The sequence below is a fragment of the Elephas maximus genome, chromosome 11 (genome assembly GCF_024166365.1).
Source record: "Elephas maximus indicus isolate mEleMax1 chromosome 11, mEleMax1 primary haplotype, whole genome shotgun sequence".
Lineage (NCBI taxonomy): Eukaryota > Metazoa > Chordata > Mammalia > Proboscidea > Elephantidae > Elephas > Elephas maximus.
Genome location: NC_064829.1, coordinates 112,592,191 through 112,610,105, shown reverse-complemented (window position 1 = coordinate 112,610,105; position 17,915 = coordinate 112,592,191). Strand labels below are relative to the sequence as shown.

Sequence of the window (17,915 nt, the reverse complement as noted above, 5' to 3'; positions counted from 1 at the left end):
AGTCGAGCCAATCGGACCGTGGAAGGGGCGAGCCCGGGCCGAGATTGACTCTCTCTTTGACCAATCGCCGCCCATGCCCCGCCCTTCCGCTTTGCGCGCCGGCAGAGCCAGCCAATCCCCGTCGGGATAGCCTCCGGAAGGGGCTAGAGGCCAGATTCGGCGTGACTGCAGACCCTGCTAGGGGTCGGTGAGGTCGATGGAGACCCCGGGTTCTTCCTACCTCCCGGGACTCTCCCCAGTCTGCCCTCTCCTCCTATATGCGGGTGGAAGCGGTTGGATCCCCGGGAGCCTACTCCGAGCGAGGCTAAATTTATGGAAAGATGTCCCACTAGCAGTTTGAGGGGTTGTGGTTAGATCTTTAGAGGGACTTCCTGAGATTTAACCAGAGACTCAGAACGGGATGGGAGGAATTTGGACCCTGGTTCGACTACGGCCACTTTTTGCTCCAGTTTCTAAACCTCTCATCCCGTAACAGGGGCGCTCCAGGCAGCAGGATGTGGTCCGGCCTTCTCCGTAGTCTCAACACGTCCCTGAGCTGTGGTGAGTGGGGGGCTCGCGTCGCAGAGACGGGCCTGCATGAGGGTTATCACCGCTGGGACTTGATCGCCTTCTCCGCAGCCCCAAGGGAGTCGGGGTTTTAAATCAGGGATGGATTCACCGTGGGTTTTGGTGGAGCTTGGGTCGCAAGGGCAAGAGGTGGGGAGTGTTAAGTAGTTGCACTCAGGGCTTGGCGCCATCACTTATTTCTTCAGCAAATATTTATTCAGTACCTTCCGTGGGTGAGACATGCGTTTTAGACGTGGTTCTGTCTCACTGAGGGTAAAAGGCCACACAGGCTCTGCCCTTCCACATATTTTTCAAGAGCCTTTAGTGTGTGTCAGGGAGCCCTGGTGGGCAGTGGTTAAGAGCTACGGCTGCAAACCCAAAGATCGGCAGTTCGAATCCACCAGGCGTTCCTTAGAAACCCTATGGGGGCAGTTCTACTCTGCCCTATGGGGTTGCTATGAGTAGGAATCAACTGACGGCGAGGGGTTTGGTTTTTGGAGTGTGGGCGAGGCACTGAGAAGGATTATTTATGCACTTACTCCTTTCACAAGCATCAGATGTTTCTCACGGGCAATGCCCTACGTGAGGTATTTTACGTACTTCACTCTGCAGACTTTTATCCTGTGTGCTACTCGCCAAGGCCTGGGCCCTGCCTTGGGAAATCTGGGCTGCTTGACATGCAGTGTCTTGTGGTAGCCTCACATACACAGTGCTCAGTGCTCGGGAGACAGGTTGATTATGGTGCCTGTCATACAGATGAGGAGTGGGGCAAAGAACCTTGCCCAAGGGCACGCCACTAGGAAAGGGCAGACTGTTTCATCCCCTTTGGGAATCCTGTGGTAACTCTGGAAACAAGGAGACATGGGAATGGACAGTAGGGCCCAGACCTGCCTGGATCTGAGGGAGCGCGTGAAGTTTGCGTGGTGAAATCGCATTGGTGCTAGTTGACAGGAGGCATGGGGTGCATCAATGGATGGAGCCATGGCCTCAGAGCCCTGGACCATGAACCCCAAGAGTGCAGGGCCCAGGTCTGTCACCCCTGTACCTCCATTCCTGGGGCCAGGACAGAGCAGGTGGTCAGTGGGTGTTTGCAAAAGAGAATCCAGGCGTCTCTGAATCTTCTTGCAGCCTCCATCCAATCCAGGAGCAAATCCTCTTGGCTCACCTTGCAAATATATCTCCGTCTCCCACTGGCTTTTCATCTTTTTGCTGACTGACTGCAGAGCAGCCACACTGGTCTCCTCTCTGTGCACGTCTTTGGGGACATAGGCTAAAGCAGAGTGAGCAAGAGAGCGGGTGGAGAGATGAGGTTAGGGAGGTGACTGGGGCAGAGCAGGTGAATGGGAGGGAGCCACTCGAGGGCTGTGAGCAGGGCAGGGACATGACTGACTCAGGTGCATGTGGGGAACATGTTTGGGGAGGGGACAGGAGCTGGGAGACCAGCGAGGACAATGCAGGAGTCCAGTGGGGGGCAGGATGGACAAGACCAAGCAGGCACAGCAGAGGAGAGAGAAGGGGGCGGATGGTGATCAGCTTTGAAGGTGATACTGCCAGGACCTGCTGGTGGCTTGGATGTGGCTGGGAGGAGACAGTGACCCCCTCCCTGGAGTCCCCCTGAGAGTTGCTGTGGGGAGCGCATGAGTTAATATACGTAAAATGCATAGGGCAGTACTAGAAACAGTGTTAACACCCGTGTTCGCTTGTGTTACTATTTTTCTTCTTTGGTTATGCCAAAAGGCTCATAAATTTTTTATTTTCATGGTAAATAACATATTTTACACTGTGATAGAACAAATAAAGCTGTAACATTTTTTTCAAGATTTAGATAGATGACTTCGTATACTTCTGTTATATAACCAAAACCAGTTGCCATGGAGTTGATTCCAACTCCCGGCTTCCCCATGTATTTCGGAGCAGAGCCGTGCTCTGTCGGGTTTTCAATGGTTGTATAGGGTCTCTGTGAGTTGGAAGCGACTCAGCGGCAACCAGTTTGGTTTTTGTTCATCTTTTGGAAGCAGATCGCCAGGCCTCCCTTCTCAGGCGCCTCTGGGTGGATTTGAATTGCCAGCCTTTTGGTTAGTTGCTGAGCATTACTGTTTGTGCTTGCCAAGGATTCCTGATTTTTATTATATGGAGTAACTAAAAGTTTTTTGCTTTTTTCCCCCTCATTTGAGAAGTTGGCAGGAGGGCATCACTTGTGTTATTCATTTTTAAGTGGTGTTAAAAATTAATACCGTCCTTGCAGACTAAAATTAGTTAATTCGTGTAAAATCCTTAAAACAGAATCTGATACATGGTGGTTGCTCAGTAAATATCAGCTCTTCTTACTGTTGTGTGTCCCTGGGTGGCGCAGACGGTTAAGAGCTTGGCTAGTAACCGAAAGTTGGGTGGTTCAAGTCCACCCAGAGATGCCTTGGAAGGAAGGACTGGCGATCTGCTTTGGAAAGATCATAGCCACTGAAGACCCTGTGGAGCACAGTTCTACACTTTGGGGTCACCATGAATTAGAATCAACTTCAACGGCAACTGGTTTGGTTTTTGTGTTTGTTCTTACTATTATTTCTAGATACCCCTAAAAACCAGTTGCGATCGAGTCAGTTCTGACTCATGGCAACCCCATGTGTATCAGAGCAGAGGGTTTTCAACGTCGATTTTGGAGAAGTAGAATAGGCCTAGCATTAAACAAACGCATCTTTGTAAAATGCTTAGAACAGTGCCTGGAACACCAAATTCTCTCTTTGTTGGGATAACACCTCCCTCCTGGCCGTGTCTCCCCAGGTCTGGCCCTGGCTCCCCGGCTCTGGGCCACCCGCCCCATGGCCACCCTGAACCAGATGCACCGCCGAGGACCTCCGAAGCGGCCGCCCCGGAAGCTGGGCCCCACAGAAGGCCGGCCGCAGCTGAAGGGTGTGGTTCTGCACACGTTCGTCCGCAAGCCCAAGAAGCCCAACTCGGCCAACCGCAAGTGCTGCCGGGTGCGGCTCAGCACCGGCCAGGAGGCCACCTGCTATATCCCTGGAGAGGGCCACACCCTGCAGGAGCACCAGATTGTCCTTGTTCAGGGCGGCCACACCCAGGACCTGCCTGGTGTCAAGCTCACTGTCGTGCGCGGCAAATACGACTGTGGCCATGTACAGAAGAAGAAGTGACCGCCTGGACACTGGGGGACTGGGCATCCCCGCAGAAAAAAACTTTCCTCTTCAGGCTCCAGCAGAGTCCTTGGGACACAATTCCAGCGGCCAGTCCTGGATTCAGATACTGGCTCAGCTTCTCCGGTCAGGACCACCGTTAGCCCGTGGGGGGCCTGGATGTAAATGAGAAAAGGCACCTGTCTATCATGACTCTTCTTGGTTTCCACCAGTGGTGTTGGCCTGAGGTTCCCTTTCTGCTGGGACAGGACACTGTACTGCCATCTGCTGGGAAGGGGTTGTAATAAACACAGAGACCCCCACGGTGTGAAGTGAATGGCAACCTCTAGCCCTCTGCTCCCTGTGGAGCTTGGCACTGAGATCACTTCTCACAATGCTCCCTTTGTTCAGTTGCTTGAAGATTAAATGAGACGATCTGGCATAGTTGATAAGAGCTCGGCTGCTAACCAAGTGGTCACCAGTTCAAATCCACCAGCTGCTCCTTGGAAACCCTATGGGGCAGTTCTACTCTGCCCTATAGGGTCGCTATGAGTCAGAATCGATTCCATGGCAGTGTTTTTTTTTTTTTTTTTTTTTTTTTAATGTGCTTAAGATACAGATAGTACTCCTGTTTTAAGCTTTGGAGTTAGGTAGGTGGCCCTGAGTCCCAGCTACATTTCCTATGGTCGTAGGACCTGGGCAGATGAAGCTCCACCCACAAGCTTCCCAATCTGGAAAATGGTGGTAATTGTAACGCTGATGTTGAAGGATTAAATGGCTGCACAACTTCAAACACTGTTGTTTTGTGCCAACAAGTCGATTCTGACTCAGTGACCCTATAGGACAGAGTAGAACTGCCCCATAGGGTTTCCAAGGGGCGGCTGGTGGATTTGAACTGCTGACCTTTTAGTTAGCAGCCTGAGTTCTTAACCACTGTACCACCAGGTCTCCACGCTTCATAGAGAATAGTGCCTCCTGTATGTGTGTGTGCGTGTGCATGCATGCTTCGTACATGGGAGCTGCTATTCTGTTATTAGTGTCAGGCAGACCTGGGTTCAAACCCTGCCTCCCCCTCATCATTGCTGTGTGACCCCGGGTATGTTATGTGTCCCCTTTGGGTCTGTTTCCTCCCCTGGAAAGTGGCACTTAGAATGATACTGACCTTAGGGGGGTGCTTTGTGAGGATTAAATGAGATGAGCCCTGGTGGCTCAGTGGTTAAAGTGCTCAGCTGCCAACTGAAAGGTCGGCGGTTCAAACCCCCGCCAGCTGCTCCGCAGGAGGACGATGCAACAGTCTGCTTCCATAAAGATTACAGCCTTGGGAACCCTATGGGGCAGTTCTATGCTGTCCTGTTGGGTCACTGTGAGCTGGAATTGGCTCCGACAGCAGTGGACTTGGTTTAAACGAGATGAGCTGCTGCTTGGCCCAGTAGATAGGTAAGCTGTGCCCAGCTGGAACCCCACTCTGGGTCACGTCCTGCCTCTACCTAGTGACCGTGCCACCCTGAGCAGGTCATTCAGACCCCCAGCCTGCTTCCTCCTGGACTAAATGGCGTTGATAGGGGTACCTGCCCGAGAGCTGTGGGAAGGGCCACTGAGGACAGATCCAGAAGCCATTAAACACTGCCATCGGCACAACCATGTCAAGGTTCTCTAAGCCACCTCCGTGTCCCGTGCGGCCCTTAGCATACAGCTCTCCTAAAGCTGTTGTGATTGGAGACACCCACAAGGCCTTACAGGATCCAAGTTGGGGGCAGTCAGGTGCATCAATTGCAGACAAAAACTGCCCATCAGCTCACGTTTAGCATGGGATTTACTGAGTTTGTTAGCTGTGCCCGGCTGGTGAAACAGTGGGAGAAACTGGAGGGGTAGGGTGATTTTCTTCAGGACAAACCTTGTACACAGTCCAGGCAGAGAAAGGAGAGGCTTGCCTGGCAGGGGACAGAGTTTAGGGGTCAACGGAGAAGTACAGGGACCTGCCTCTGAGGGGTTTATGAGAAATGTCGGCCTGGCCCAAAAGGAGGTACTGATAGGGGGGTGCAGACGGCTGGTTACCTGCCCCACAGCTGAAGCCTGGCCTGACCCCTGCTCCCTGCCAGCAGTCAGCCCACCTGGGAACACAGCCAAGGTTCTCTGTTCCCAGGCTGTCAGGCCTCCCCTGCACCCGTTGTTTCCTGACTCAGTCTACCAGTGGATACCCTCACACATGAGAAAACAATTGGCGAGTAAATTAGCAGTCTCTGAGTTTGATGCCTCCAACTGGGGAGCTGAGGAAGCCGTGAACAGCCTGGTGGGCTCCCTGGATGGATGGTCACAGCGTGTGGGCCACCATGCTGAAGCAGCAGCAAGGGGGCAACATGGAGAACATGCCTGGAACAGGCCAGATGGGATCCCACTGTCCCTGGGCATCTCTGGCTCCCGGCTACCAAGTCCTGGGTTGATGATGTGACATCAGGCAGCCACAGTATGTCCTGGAAGGCCCTGGCGGGCTGGTCACTAGGACAGACGGATGCGGACCCTCACGCTGGAGTGGGTCACAAGGGCGCCATAGTGGCCCACCCAGGAACGCGTGTCTCTCCCGTACTGCTCGAAAGACACGTAGCGGATGCCCTTGCCAAAGTTGGTGAAGACATGGGAGACCTGTGGGGGGACAGAGAGCAAGCGGGTGAGGGCTCGTGGGCGCCTGCCTCCCCCCACCCACCAAATATTTGCCAAGGGCTGAATGTGCACCGTGCCCTGCTCTACGTGCTGGGCATACCGCAGAGAAGAGAGCAGCTGATACACCCTGCCCTGGTGGGACTGACAATCTAGTGGGGGACCCAGACCCTGAAGAGGGCAAGTGGGGACTCTAAGGTGAGGAAGAGGAGGGCCCACTGAGAAGGTGGAGCAGAGACCTGCAGGAGGGGAAGCCAGCTGGGGATCTGGGTGAAGCGTGTTACAGGCAGTGGGAACAGCCCGTGCAAAGGCCCTGAGATGGGAGAGTGAGCAGAGTGAGTGAGGGGGAGGGAAACAGGAGGAGGAGTCAGGGAGGTAACAGGGCACCTTGGGCAGGGCCTGGTGGGCTTTTACTCTGAGATGGAGTCACAGGAGGGAGGTGAGCCGGGGAGAGTTGTGAGGGGACGTTAGTGGGATCGTTCTGGACGTTGCTGCGGGAGAGAGGAGGAGGCAAAGGGAGGAAGCAGGAAGACCGCCTAAGAGGTTACTTTCAAAACTGACTTGTGATGGTCACCATGGGAGCCAGCCTGGCCTTGAATGGGACCCTGCATTCCTTAGTGTGACTTCAGGCCAGTCACTTAACCTCCTTGTGCCTCAGTTTCCTCAGCTTTAGAGTGAGGAGATGGCAAGGGCTTTTATTCACTGCCACATTCCCAGCACAGTAAAAAACCAAACCCATTGTCCTCAAGTCAATTCCGACTCACGGCAACCCTACAGGACAGAGTAGAACTGCCCAATAGGGTTTACAGTGCACAGCTGGGGGATTCGAACTGCCAGCCTGCTGACCAGCGGCCACGGCATCACCAGGGCTCACAGGAGGTAATCGATAAATGTATGTCGGACAACCCAGCTGTTGCGCTAAGGAAACGAATTGAGACGTAAAAGGTCTTGAAACAGCCTGGGGTGCAATAATGGCTCAGTGTCACCGTCAAGTCGTTTCCGACTCATGGGGACCCCGTGTGTACAGAGTTAAACTGCTCCATGGGGTTTTCTAGGCTATGACCTTTTGGAAGCAGATCACTAGGTCTTTCTTCCGAGGTGCCTCTGGGTGGGTTCTAACCCCAACCTTGCAGCTAGTAATTGAGTGCTTAACAGTTTGTGCCACACAGGAGCTCCCAATGATTGTTAGCTGTTGTTATACGATAGTCGGTGGTGACGAGAGCTGAGAACGGAGATTGATCAGGGTGAGGCAGGGGTGTGCGTGCCTTTGAGCGGGTCAGGGGTGATCAGGCAGGCAGCCTGAGCCCACCTGTCGGCAGCCCCTCTCAGTCCACTGAAGAACCGGGTTGGGTGAGGCGGAGAACTTGACCACTTCATTTTCATACACGTCCAGGAGGCGGACCCGGAGCCGGTAGATGCAGCCGCAGTTCTCCCGGGCGCCCCACCTGCCGGGTAAAAGTGAGCCTTGATGTCACCCCACCAGGGCTCTGAGGGCAGGGAGGGGGCTGAGGACTGGGCTTCCCTACAGCTTGATGAGGGTTCCAACACTGGCTCGACAGGTGGAGAGATTCTGGCCTGGAACCTTGGGGGAGGAGCCTGGGGGGGTGGGAGTCTGGATGCTCTGGGGGTGGCCACAGCTGGGGGAGCAGCCTGGTGATCTCTCCCCTGTTCCCCAGCAAGAGCCTGGACTTTGTGTGGAGACCAAGAGCCTGAAGGAGGGGCCTGGGGAAGAACCTGGGTACTCTGGAAAGGAGAGGGCTTGTGGTAAGCCCACAGGCTTGAAGCCAGCCAGCAGCCCTGTCCCATCTCTGCCCCTCTGAACGTAAGTGCTCAAGACACAATGTTCCCAAGGCTTCTGAGGCCTCGGGCATCCACAACAGCTTAGGATCTGTGCTGAGCTGGGGGCAGTGGGGAGGGAGGGGGCAACACCCTGTTTCAGGCCAAGCCACATGAGTCAGCAGCCCCCATGTCAACAACCTTGGTCTCTCTGGGGAGCGGGTGAGGAGGAGCAAGCTCCACCCTCCCTGGCTGCACAGCTGTGAAAGCGACACCTCACCTCTCAGCCTCACTAAGAAGGGGCATGTAATGGCAGCCACCCCATGGGGTTGGTGGGGGCTCCAGTCAAGTCCCTTCTGCAGAGCTGCTGTGGCCACAGTTGGTGCTCTGCGAATAGGCTGCGGCTCTCCACTCACCAGTCGGCCACGCAGATCTCGATTTGGGCACTGTCAAGCAGCTCCTGCCACACCCCCTCCATCACCAGGTCCACAAGCTGCCTCTTGAAGCACCACCTGGGAAGGGAGGCTGGTCGGGGTGGGGTGGGCAGGCCCCTGGCTCACTCAGACCTTCACAGCCCAGAAATCACCTCCTCCAGGAAGCCTTCCCTGATAACCCTGTCTAAAGCAGCCCTTCAGGGTTTGCTCTACAAGACTGATGATTCATGATGGTCTCTCCCGTTCACCTCTCACATCCCCTCTACCGCTCTGCATCCTGCTCTGGGCTCCAGGAGGCTGAGCTGTATGCAAACCCAGCCCTACTTTTTATGGAGACCTGAACATGAGTACAAATGGAAACCCACACATCAGGTACCTGAGCAGGGAATCCTGGAGCCTTCTTAGGTGGCGCGATTAGTTAAGGAGTGCTCCACTACCAACCTAAAGGTTGGTGGTTTGAATCCACTCATGGCACACATGGAGGCGCCTTGAGTCAGAATCAACTTGATGGCAGTTGGTTTGGATTTTGATTTTCTACAGTTTGACGCCCAAGCTCTAAGTGGTACAGCCTGCATGGACTGGTCTCCCTTACCCTCTGCTTCCTGTTGGGTCAGCCAGTAGCAAGCTCCAGCAGGGGACGGCAGGGAGGAAAGAGAATCAAGTCAGGGTATTTATCCTCTTCCCTCTCCCTCATCAGATCAACATGGCCCTGCTCTGTCTCTCAGCCAAAGGGCACAGCTCTGTCAGGCACTGTCTTCTCATGGCCCTCTCTGTCTTCACGTTTCAGTAACTGCTTCCTCTCCTGGCCCTTTAAGGCCTGGGGTGGCAATGTCCCTTCCCTCCATGGTGAACTAGCTTGGGGTTCCACGGTATCTGTCCCTTGAGATCTGCCTATACCTTTGTAAACAGTCCCTGTCATGGATCGAATTTTGCCCCCCGCAAAATGTGTGTATCAACTGGGCTGGGCCCTGATTCCCAGTATTGTATGATTTTCCTATATGTTGTAAATCCTGCCTCTGTGATGTTAATGAGGGAGGACGGGCGGCAGTTGTGTTAGTGAAGCAGGACTCAATCTACAGGATTGGGTTGTCTCTTGAGGCAATCTCTTCAACTATAAAAGGTAGTAGCAAGCAGAGAGACAGGCCACCTCATACCACCAAGAAAGCAGCACCAGGAGCAGAGTGGGTCCTTTGGACATGGGGTCCCTGCGCCTGAGAAGTTCCTCGACCAGGGCAAGATTGAGGACAAGGACCTTCCTCCAGAGCCGACAGAGAGAGAAAGCCTTCCCCTGGAGCTGACGCCCTCAATTTGGACTTGTAACCTACTAGACTGTGAGAGAATAAATTTCTCTTTGTTAAAGCCATCCACCTGTGGTATTTCTGTTATGGCAGCACTAGATAACTAAGACAGTCCCTCTCTCCTAACGTGAATGTGCCCGCGTAATAGAAAGTGTAGTGTTGGCAGAGGAACGGATACGTCGACAAGAGTGTGCCCAGGCACAGACCTAAGTGTGTACGAGGACTTCATAAACAAAGGTGGCAGCGCCACCAAACAATGGGGAACTGATGGACTCTTTAGTTGATGCTGTTGGAAAAACTGGCTCAGTATATGGGGGAGAAAAAAACAAGATCTTTCCTAACAGCACACTCAAAGGTGGGTTAAAGACCTAATGGTGAAAGGTAGGAGCCCTGGTGCTGCAGTGGTTAAGAGCTACAGCTGCTAACCAAAAGGTCAGCAGTTCAAATCCACCAGGTGCTCCTTGGAAATCCTATGGGGCAGTTCTACTCTGTTCTATAGGGTCGTTATGAGTTGGAATTGGCAACAACAGGTTTTGGTTTTGGTGAAAGGTAAAATCATGAAGTTATTAGAAGTATAAGAGAATATTATTATGATTTAGCAGTGGGGAAAGACTTTTTGAACAAATTTCAAAACAAATTCTAAAAACAAAACAAATAAAAAAGGGAATTTGATTACATTCAATGATTTCTGCCTAACAAAAAACCCCGTGGACACAGTGACTACAGGTGCCAGAGTGGGAGAGGTTTTCCGTGTTGGGGAGAGACAAGGGACTAGCATCTCGAATATACAAGGGATTCACTCATACGGACAAGAAAAAGACATCAACCTCAAAAGAAAATAATGAACAGACCATTTACAAAAGAGGGAATCCAAAAAGCTAACGAGAACACGAAGAAATGCTTAATTAGTAGCAAAGAATGCAAAGTAAAGCAGCAGCGAGATATCACCGCATCACTAATATACCGCCAACGATGGATACTGCCACACTGCAGTTGTTGCCTATGGGTTGGGAGTGGGCAAGGAGAACAGGTATGGGGTACGAGGATAAAACACAATCAATCAATCAACTTGTTTTTGGTGTCTTTATAGCATTTATCATAGTCAGAAACTCTGGAGCCAGATTACCGGGTTCAAACCCCGGCTCCACCATTTCCCAAATATTGAGTAACCTCTGTGCTTCAGTTTCCTATTATAAAATGGGGCTAAATATTATCAATACCCCACAGAGTTGTCGTGACAATTAAGAGTTATATGTCCAGTGTTCAGAACGATGTCTGGCAGAGAGTAAGCCTTATCAGTGTGTGTCGTGTTATTGTTACTTTGCTGTTTATGTGCTTAATGTCGCCACCAAACCCTACGTCTACAATGGAAAAAAGCAGGTTCTTGATCTTTCTGATTTTTCCCGTACCTGTCTGTGGCATATAAAACAGTGCCTGGTACCTGGAAGGCCCTCAACAAGTATTTGTTAAATGAGAGAAGGCGAAGGTGGATTAGGGCGAGGGTAAGGACGACAGGATGGGGTGGGGTACGATTTCCCCTCCCTTCTCCCGGCCCTTGACCCAGGGATCAGGGGCTACTCACTCGAAAGACGTCACGAAGCAGGTCTGGGAAGGGGCCCCCGGCACCAGAATTACGTTCTTTTCCACGGCCCAGCCATTCCCACCGTGCTCCACTTCCCAGCCTCTGAAGCCCTCTGTGTGACACAACAGGGTTGAACACAGGGATTCACCCACCTGCCCGCCCCGCAGTCCCGCCCGCCCACTGGCTCCTCCTTCCCGCGCGCTCCACCCCTCCCCGTGGCGGCTGCCACTCTGGCCCCGCCCCTCACTCGCAGCCAGCCATCCTGTGCCACCTGCTCACCGACTGCTTCTCCTCAGCCCCACTTACCTGCACCTTCCCCCTCGGTCCCGCTCTTCCGCTCTACGTCCCTCCGGCCCCTGAAGCGGCTCGGCTTGTCCCCCGGCCCCGCCCGCTCCCCCCACCCTCTAGGCTCCTCCTGTGTCGACCCCGCCCAGCCGGCGTTTCCGCCCCCAACCTCTCAATGCCACCTCCTCCGCCCGTGCGACTGCGCCCCCAGCACCCCGTTCGTTTCTCCCAGCCCGCCCCTGGCTCCTCCCGCCCGGCCACGCCCACAGGCCTCCCTACCCAGCACTAATAATGAACAACTCTGTGCCGCAGCCCCGCCCCCAGCGCCCCCTCCGTCTCGCCCATCCGTTCCCTCTCTGGCTGTGCCCACGGCCCCTGGCTTCTCCCGCCCGGGTCAGTTTCTACCCCAGCCCGGGCCCCGGCCGCCCCGCCTCGCCGCAACCGGCATCCTGGACACACCCGTGGGTCCCCCTTCGGTCTCCTCGGCCCCGCCCCGGCCCCTGCCCCGCCCCGCCCGAGCCCGCCTCCTGCACACCGATTGGGTCTCCTCGGCCCCGCCCCTGCCCCGCCCGAGCCCGCCTCCTGCACACCGCTTGGGTCTCCTCGGCCCCGCCCCTGCCCCGCCCAAGCCCGCCTCCTGCACACCTCTTGGGTCTCCTCGGCCCCGCCCCTGCCCCGCCCGAGCCCGCCTCCTGCACACCGATTGGGCCTCCTCGGCCCCGCCCCTGCCCCGCCCGAGCCCGCCTCCTGCACACCGCTTGGGTCTCCTCGGCCCCGCCCCTGCCCCGCCCCCCGCCCGAGCCCGCCTCCTGCACACCCCTTGGGTCCCCCTCGACCCCGCCCCTGCCCCGCCCCAGCCCGCCTCCTGCACACCGCTTGGGTCTCCTCGGCCCCGTCCCTGCCCCGCCCCGCCCGAGTCCGCCTCCTGCACACCGATTGGGCCTCCTCGGCCCCGCCCTGCCCCGCCCCCCGCCCAAGCCCGCCTCCTGCACACCGCTTGGGTCTCCTCGGCCCCGCCCCTGCCCCTGCCCCGCCCCGCCCGAGTCCGCCTCCTGCACACCGATTGGGCCTCCTCGGCCCCGCCCTGCCCCGCCCCCCGCCCAAGCCCGCCTCCTGCACACCGCTTGCGTCTCCTCGGCCCCGCCCCTGCCCCGCCCAAGCCCGCCTCCTGCACACCGCTTGGGTCTCCTCGGCCCCGCCCCTGCCCCGCCCGAGCCTGCACTCTGCACACCCCCTTGGGTCCCCTCGGCCCGCCCCGGCCCCGCCCCCCCCGCCCCGGCCCCGCCCCGGCCACCCACCCTCGCCGCAGGAGTTGAAGATGAGGTTGCGGCCGAGGGGCGCGCGCACGCAGTAGCGCGCCAGGGCGCAGAGCGGGAACTCCTCCTCGTCCTCGTTGCTGGGCAGGCAGCGCTGGGCCATCGCGTAGACCGCGCGGCCCTCCGGGCTGCGGTCGCGGGCCAGCTGCAGCAGCCACACGGTGGGCCCGTCCACCACGTCGCGCCAGGCGCGGCACACGGGGCGGCAGCGCGTCACTAGGGCGTGCGGCGGCACGTGGCTCAGCACCTGCACCAGCAGCTCGGGGGGCAGTGCGTCCAGGGCCAGGGGCGGGTCCGCAGGCTGCTGCCGCCGTGAGGGCCGGGCGCCCATCTCCGGCCGCTGGCGTCCTGCAGGTCGAGAGGGGTCAGCGAGGTCAGAGCAGCTGGCCGCCCTACCCCGCCTCCAGAGACGCAAGGCCCTGCCGGCTTGACCGCGACGCTCCCAGGTCCGTGGGCCACTTGGGGACCGCCACGAATGCGAAAACCGGGCACCCATCTCCTGCCGCCTGGCTCCACGGGAAAGAGAGGTCAATTCATCCCGGCCACCTCCTATTTCCCGCCCAGGGACAAAAGCCCCTTGGCCTGACCATGACGTTACCTGGTCCTGCATCATTCTCACAATCGACAGCATATTCATGACCATCTTTCTGGCTACTGTGCCAATTCATCTCACTAAGGTCTTTTAGCACCTCATGGGCCCTCTGCTTCAGGAACACAATGTCCTCCTATCTAGCAATTGATCCCACTTGATGATGTATCTAAAGAAAGCTAGTGGGACAATGTTCAGCTGTGATCCATAAGATTTATATCGGCTAATTTTTGGAAGTAGATTACCAGGCCTTTCTTCCTGGTCTTAGTCTGGAAGCTCTGCTGAAACCTGTCCACCATGAGTGACCCTGTAAAATACCAGAAGCATAGTTTCCAGCATCATAGCAACACGCAAACCACCACAGTACAACAAACTGACATGCAGGTGAAGGATTTCTTCCTTAAAACCAACAAAACCAAACCCACTGCCCTAAAGCCAATTCTGACACATGGTGACCCTATAGGACAGGTAGATCTGCCCCATAGGGCTTCCAAGGTTGTAATCGTTATGGAAGCGGACTGCCACATCTTTCTCCTGAAGCGTGGCCAGTAGGTTTGAGAGGCTGACCTTTTTGTTAGCGGCAGAGCACTTTAACCCCTGCACCACTGAGGCTCCATTTCTTCCTTAACCAAAAACCTGTTGCCATCGAGTGCAGACCAAGTCATAGCGACCCTATAGATCACCCCATAGGGTTTCCAAGGAGTGGCTGGTGGATTTGAACAGCTGACCTTTTGGGTGGCAGCCGAGTTCTTAACCACTACGCCATCAGGGCTCCTATTTTTTCCTTACCCAGCTTGAATTTCGTGGTTAATCATTATAAACATTCTTTGCACACACCCTCAACACCCTTGTCCCCTCATCTTCCTCCTACACTTGACCCAGGTTAAATTCAACCCTATACTTACTTCATGCCTGTACCCACCCAGGTTAAGATTGCTAGAGAACAGAACTCAAGCCCACTGTCTGGTCTACTTCAAATGTGTGAACATGACCTTCAGGTGGGTCCTCAATGCTGCCCATGTAACATTTCTCTTGGGCACTTACTCTCCATCTCTTCTACAACAATTTCACACCTTCTCCTCTCCCCTCTATTCCTAACACCTCCTTCCCCTTCTTCACTCTCTTCTGACAACCTTGCTTCTTAATTTGGAAAAATGAATACAAGCAATGAGACTCGAACTTCCACAGGCCCCTGCCACCCCATCTTCCACCCACCTGTGCCTGTGCCCACACACTGGCTTTCCCACTAGGGCTGCCCCTGTCTACGTCGGCCCCCTTCCCACTCCCGCCTACTACAGGCCAGGTCCCCACAGTTCTCTCCTCTCCCTGCTGCACCTTCAGCTCCCCTCTGTACTGGATCAGCCCATCAGGCCCCATACACAGTCATTTCTCCCTAAAACAAACCCTCTCTTGACTCCACCTACCCTTCCGGCTACGGCCTCATTCCTTTCCTCCTCCTTATGGTAAAACTTCTCAGAAAAGTTGTCTACACGTGCTACCTCCATGTTTTCTCCTACTTCCAAAAAAACAAACAAATAAAAAAAGCTATCATCAGTCAATTCCGACTCATAGAAACCCTATAGTCAGAGGAGAACTGCCCCATAAGGTTTCCGAGGAGCAGCTGATGGATCTGAACTGCCAACCTTTTGGTTAGCAGCCATAACTCTTAACCACTGCACCACTGCCCATCTGTCAGTTTGTCCTACTATGGTGGCTTGGGTGTTGCTGTGATGATGGAAGCTATGCCCCTGGTATTTCAAATACCAGCAGGGTCACCCATGATGAACGGGCTTCAGCAGACCATGAAGAAAGGCCTGGAAATCTACTTCTGAAAATTAGCCCATGAATAATCACAACAGAATATTTTCCAATATAGTGCTGGAAGATGAGCCCCTAGGCTAGAAGGCACTCAGAATACACAGCGGCCACAATGGACTCGAGCATACCAGTGACTGTGAAGATGGCAGAGGCCCAGGCAATGTTTCGTTCTGTTGCACACAGGTGGCCATGAATTGGAGCCAACTCAGCAGTGAACAACAACGATCAGGTTTTGCCTCTTTGGTTGTAACCCAGTGCTCTTGTCGCGGTCACTGATGCTAAGCCAATGGTCACTGCTCAGTCCTCACATGGCTTGACCTGTCAGCAGCATCTCACAAGACTGGTCACCTCTCTCCAAGGACAGTTTTCTTCACCTGGCTTCCTGGAAACCACACCCTCTAGGGTCCTCCATCTCCCTGGTGGCTCCCTGTCAGAGCTCAGTCTTTTTATCCTTTTTTCTATCATAATTTTATGATTTTAACTGAAATTTAATTGGAAGTCTCCAGCTTTCTGGGGGTCGAACATTTTTTTTTTTAATTGTACTTTAGATGAAGGTTTACAGAACGAACTAGTTTCTCATTAAACAATTAATACACATATTGCTTTGTGACATGGATTGCCAACCCACAACATCTCAACACCCTCCCTTCTCGACCTTGGGTTCCCTGTTACCAGCTTTCCTGTCCCCTCCTGCCTTCTAGTCCTTGCCCCTGGGGGGTGGTGTGCCTGCTTAGTCTCGTTTTATTTTATGGGCCTTGTCTAATCTTTGGTTGAAGGGTGAATCTCAGGAGTGACTTCATGACTGAGGTAAAAAGGTGTCCGGGGGCCATACTCTTGGGGTTTCTCCAGTCTCTGTCAGACCATTAAGTCTGGTCTTTTTTTGTGAGTTAGAATTTTGTTCTACATTTTTCTCCAGCTCTGTCCAGGACCATCTATTGTGATCCCTGTCAGAGCAGTCTGTGGTGGTAGCCGGGCACCATCTAGTTGTGCAGGACTCAGTCTGGTGGAGGCTGCGGTAGCTGTGGTCCAGTAGTCCTTTGGGCTAATCTTTCCCTGTGTCTTTGGTTTTCTTCTTTTTCCCTTCAGAGGTCAGTCTTTGAACCACCTCTATGCTCTACCAGCACTCGCTCCCTTGGGTGAACTCATCCATTCTTGTCCTCTCTCACATGGACCATCACTGGCTCCCTGCTTCTATCCCCTATTGTCTGTTCTCCCACACGCAGCCAGAGGGGCCCCATGAACACCTGAGTCAGGTCACATCCCTCCTCTGCTCAGAGCCCTCCTGTGTCTCCATCTCTCTCAGGGTAAAGGCACAGTCCCTGCCTGCACACCTTCTCTGTCCTCATCTCCTCTCCCTCTGGCTCCCCTGGGCTCCAGCCACACTGGCCTCCACACTTTACACCAGCTGTTCGCTTTGCCTGGATACAAATAATTTCTTTGCTCACTTCCCTACTTCCTTCAAGTCTTTGCTCAAATGTCACCTTCTCTACAAGGCTTTCCCTGGGTGCCTTGTTTATAATTTCAGTGCCTCACCCCTTCCACACACACTCCCTCATTTCTTTTCCCTACTTCACACTTCTCTAAAGTGCTATCAAGGAACGCTGGCTGCCAACCAAAAGGTGGGTGGTTCAAACCCACAAGTGGCTCCAAGGGAGAAAGGACCTGGAGATCTAATCCCGTATAGATTAACCCGTTGCTGTCAAGTCGATTCCAACTCATAGTGACCATAGTAGGACAAACTGACAGATGGGTGGTGGTGCTGTGGTTAAGAGCTATGGCTGCTAACCAAAAGGTTGGCAGTTCAAATTCACCAGCTGCTCCTTGGAAGCCTTATGGGGCAGTTCTACTCTGACTATAGGGTCGCTATGAGTCAGAATTGACCCGACAGCAATGGGTTTGGTCTTTTTTTTTTTTTTTGGAAGTAGGAGAAAACATGGAGGTAGCAAGTGTAGACAACTTTAGCAAGTGTAGAACTGCCCCATAGGGTTACCAAGGAGCAACTAGCGGATTCAAACTGCCGACCTTTTGGTTAGTAGTCGAGCTCTTAGCCATTGAGCCATTGGGGCTCCCACATACACATAAGTATATAGAATTTACTTATTAATTTTACAATCTGTTTCCCCAACCACACTGTCATCTCTATAAGGGCATAGATTGTTTCTTTTGCATATTGCAATATCTACAGTGTTGTGTCTACAATAGTGCTCGACACATAGTAAGTGTCCAGTATGATGTTAAATGAACCAATGAATGAATCATCACATCAAAAACACACTTCACACCTCGGGCAAATGTTGTGTTATATACATTTTTTTTGCAACAACAAAAAGTCACTTCACAGATAAAGAAACTTTGGCATTTTGAGGTGAAATACCTTTAGTCAAAAAGGTCAGTTGGCATACTATGGTTTGTAAAATTTACCTTTGGTGAGTAGTGTCTGGGGTCTTAAAAGTTTGCGAGCGGCCATCTAAGACACAACAGTTGGACT

General features: G+C 54.0%; 2 protein-coding genes across 9 annotated transcripts in view; one reads left to right on the top strand and one right to left on the bottom strand.

Annotated features, from left to right (window-relative positions):
• Positions 1-104: 104 nt before the first annotated feature.
• On the top strand, positions 105-4,178 carry MRPS12 (mitochondrial ribosomal protein S12). 2 transcript variants are annotated; one of them, XM_049900263.1, is made up of 3 exons: positions 105-183; positions 476-540; positions 3,325-4,165. In XM_049900263.1, exons 2-3 carry the CDS (start codon positions 495-497, stop codon positions 3,693-3,695), a joined length of 417 nt encoding a protein of 138 aa, XP_049756220.1. In that variant the 5' UTR covers positions 105-183; positions 476-494; the 3' UTR covers positions 3,696-4,165. The 2 variants fall into 2 exon arrangements, with proteins under 2 accessions (XP_049756220.1, XP_049756221.1); XM_049900264.1 differs by having other exon boundaries at positions 131-187; positions 3,325-4,178.
• A 47-nt stretch (positions 4,179-4,225) lies between these two features.
• The window catches only part of FBXO17 (F-box protein 17), a 108,006-nt gene continuing 94,316 nt past the window's right edge, over positions 4,226-17,915 (bottom strand). For 2 of the 7 annotated variants that reach the window (XM_049900252.1, XM_049900253.1), the window contains exons 3-8: positions 13,003-13,368; positions 11,420-11,531; positions 10,802-10,837; positions 8,522-8,617; positions 7,639-7,774; positions 4,227-6,314 (exon numbers count right to left, since the gene is read on the bottom strand). In XM_049900252.1, the coding sequence (XP_049756209.1) occupies positions 6,171-6,314; positions 7,639-7,774; positions 8,522-8,617; positions 10,802-10,837; positions 11,420-11,531; positions 13,003-13,351 (873 nt within the window). In that variant the 5' untranslated portion in view covers positions 13,352-13,368 and the 3' untranslated portion in view covers positions 4,227-6,170. Of the gene's footprint in view, positions 6,315-7,594; positions 7,775-8,521; positions 8,618-9,131; positions 9,165-10,801; positions 10,838-11,419; positions 11,532-13,002; positions 13,369-17,915 lie in introns of all 7 variants that reach the window. The other 5 variants (XM_049900254.1, XM_049900259.1, XM_049900257.1 and 2 more) reach the window with 5 other exon arrangements.

What these genes read in the sequence shown, in the direction of transcription:
- MRPS12 (XM_049900264.1), top strand. Translation starts at nt 495, where the DNA reads ATGTGGTCCGGCCTTCTCCGTAGTCTCAACACGTCCCTGAGCTGTG. An exon ending in CAACACGTCCCTGAGCTGTG is followed by an intron (nt 541 to 3,324) that starts GTGAGTGGGGGG and finishes GTGTCTCCCCAG; the next exon opens with GTCTGGCCCTGGCTCCCCGG.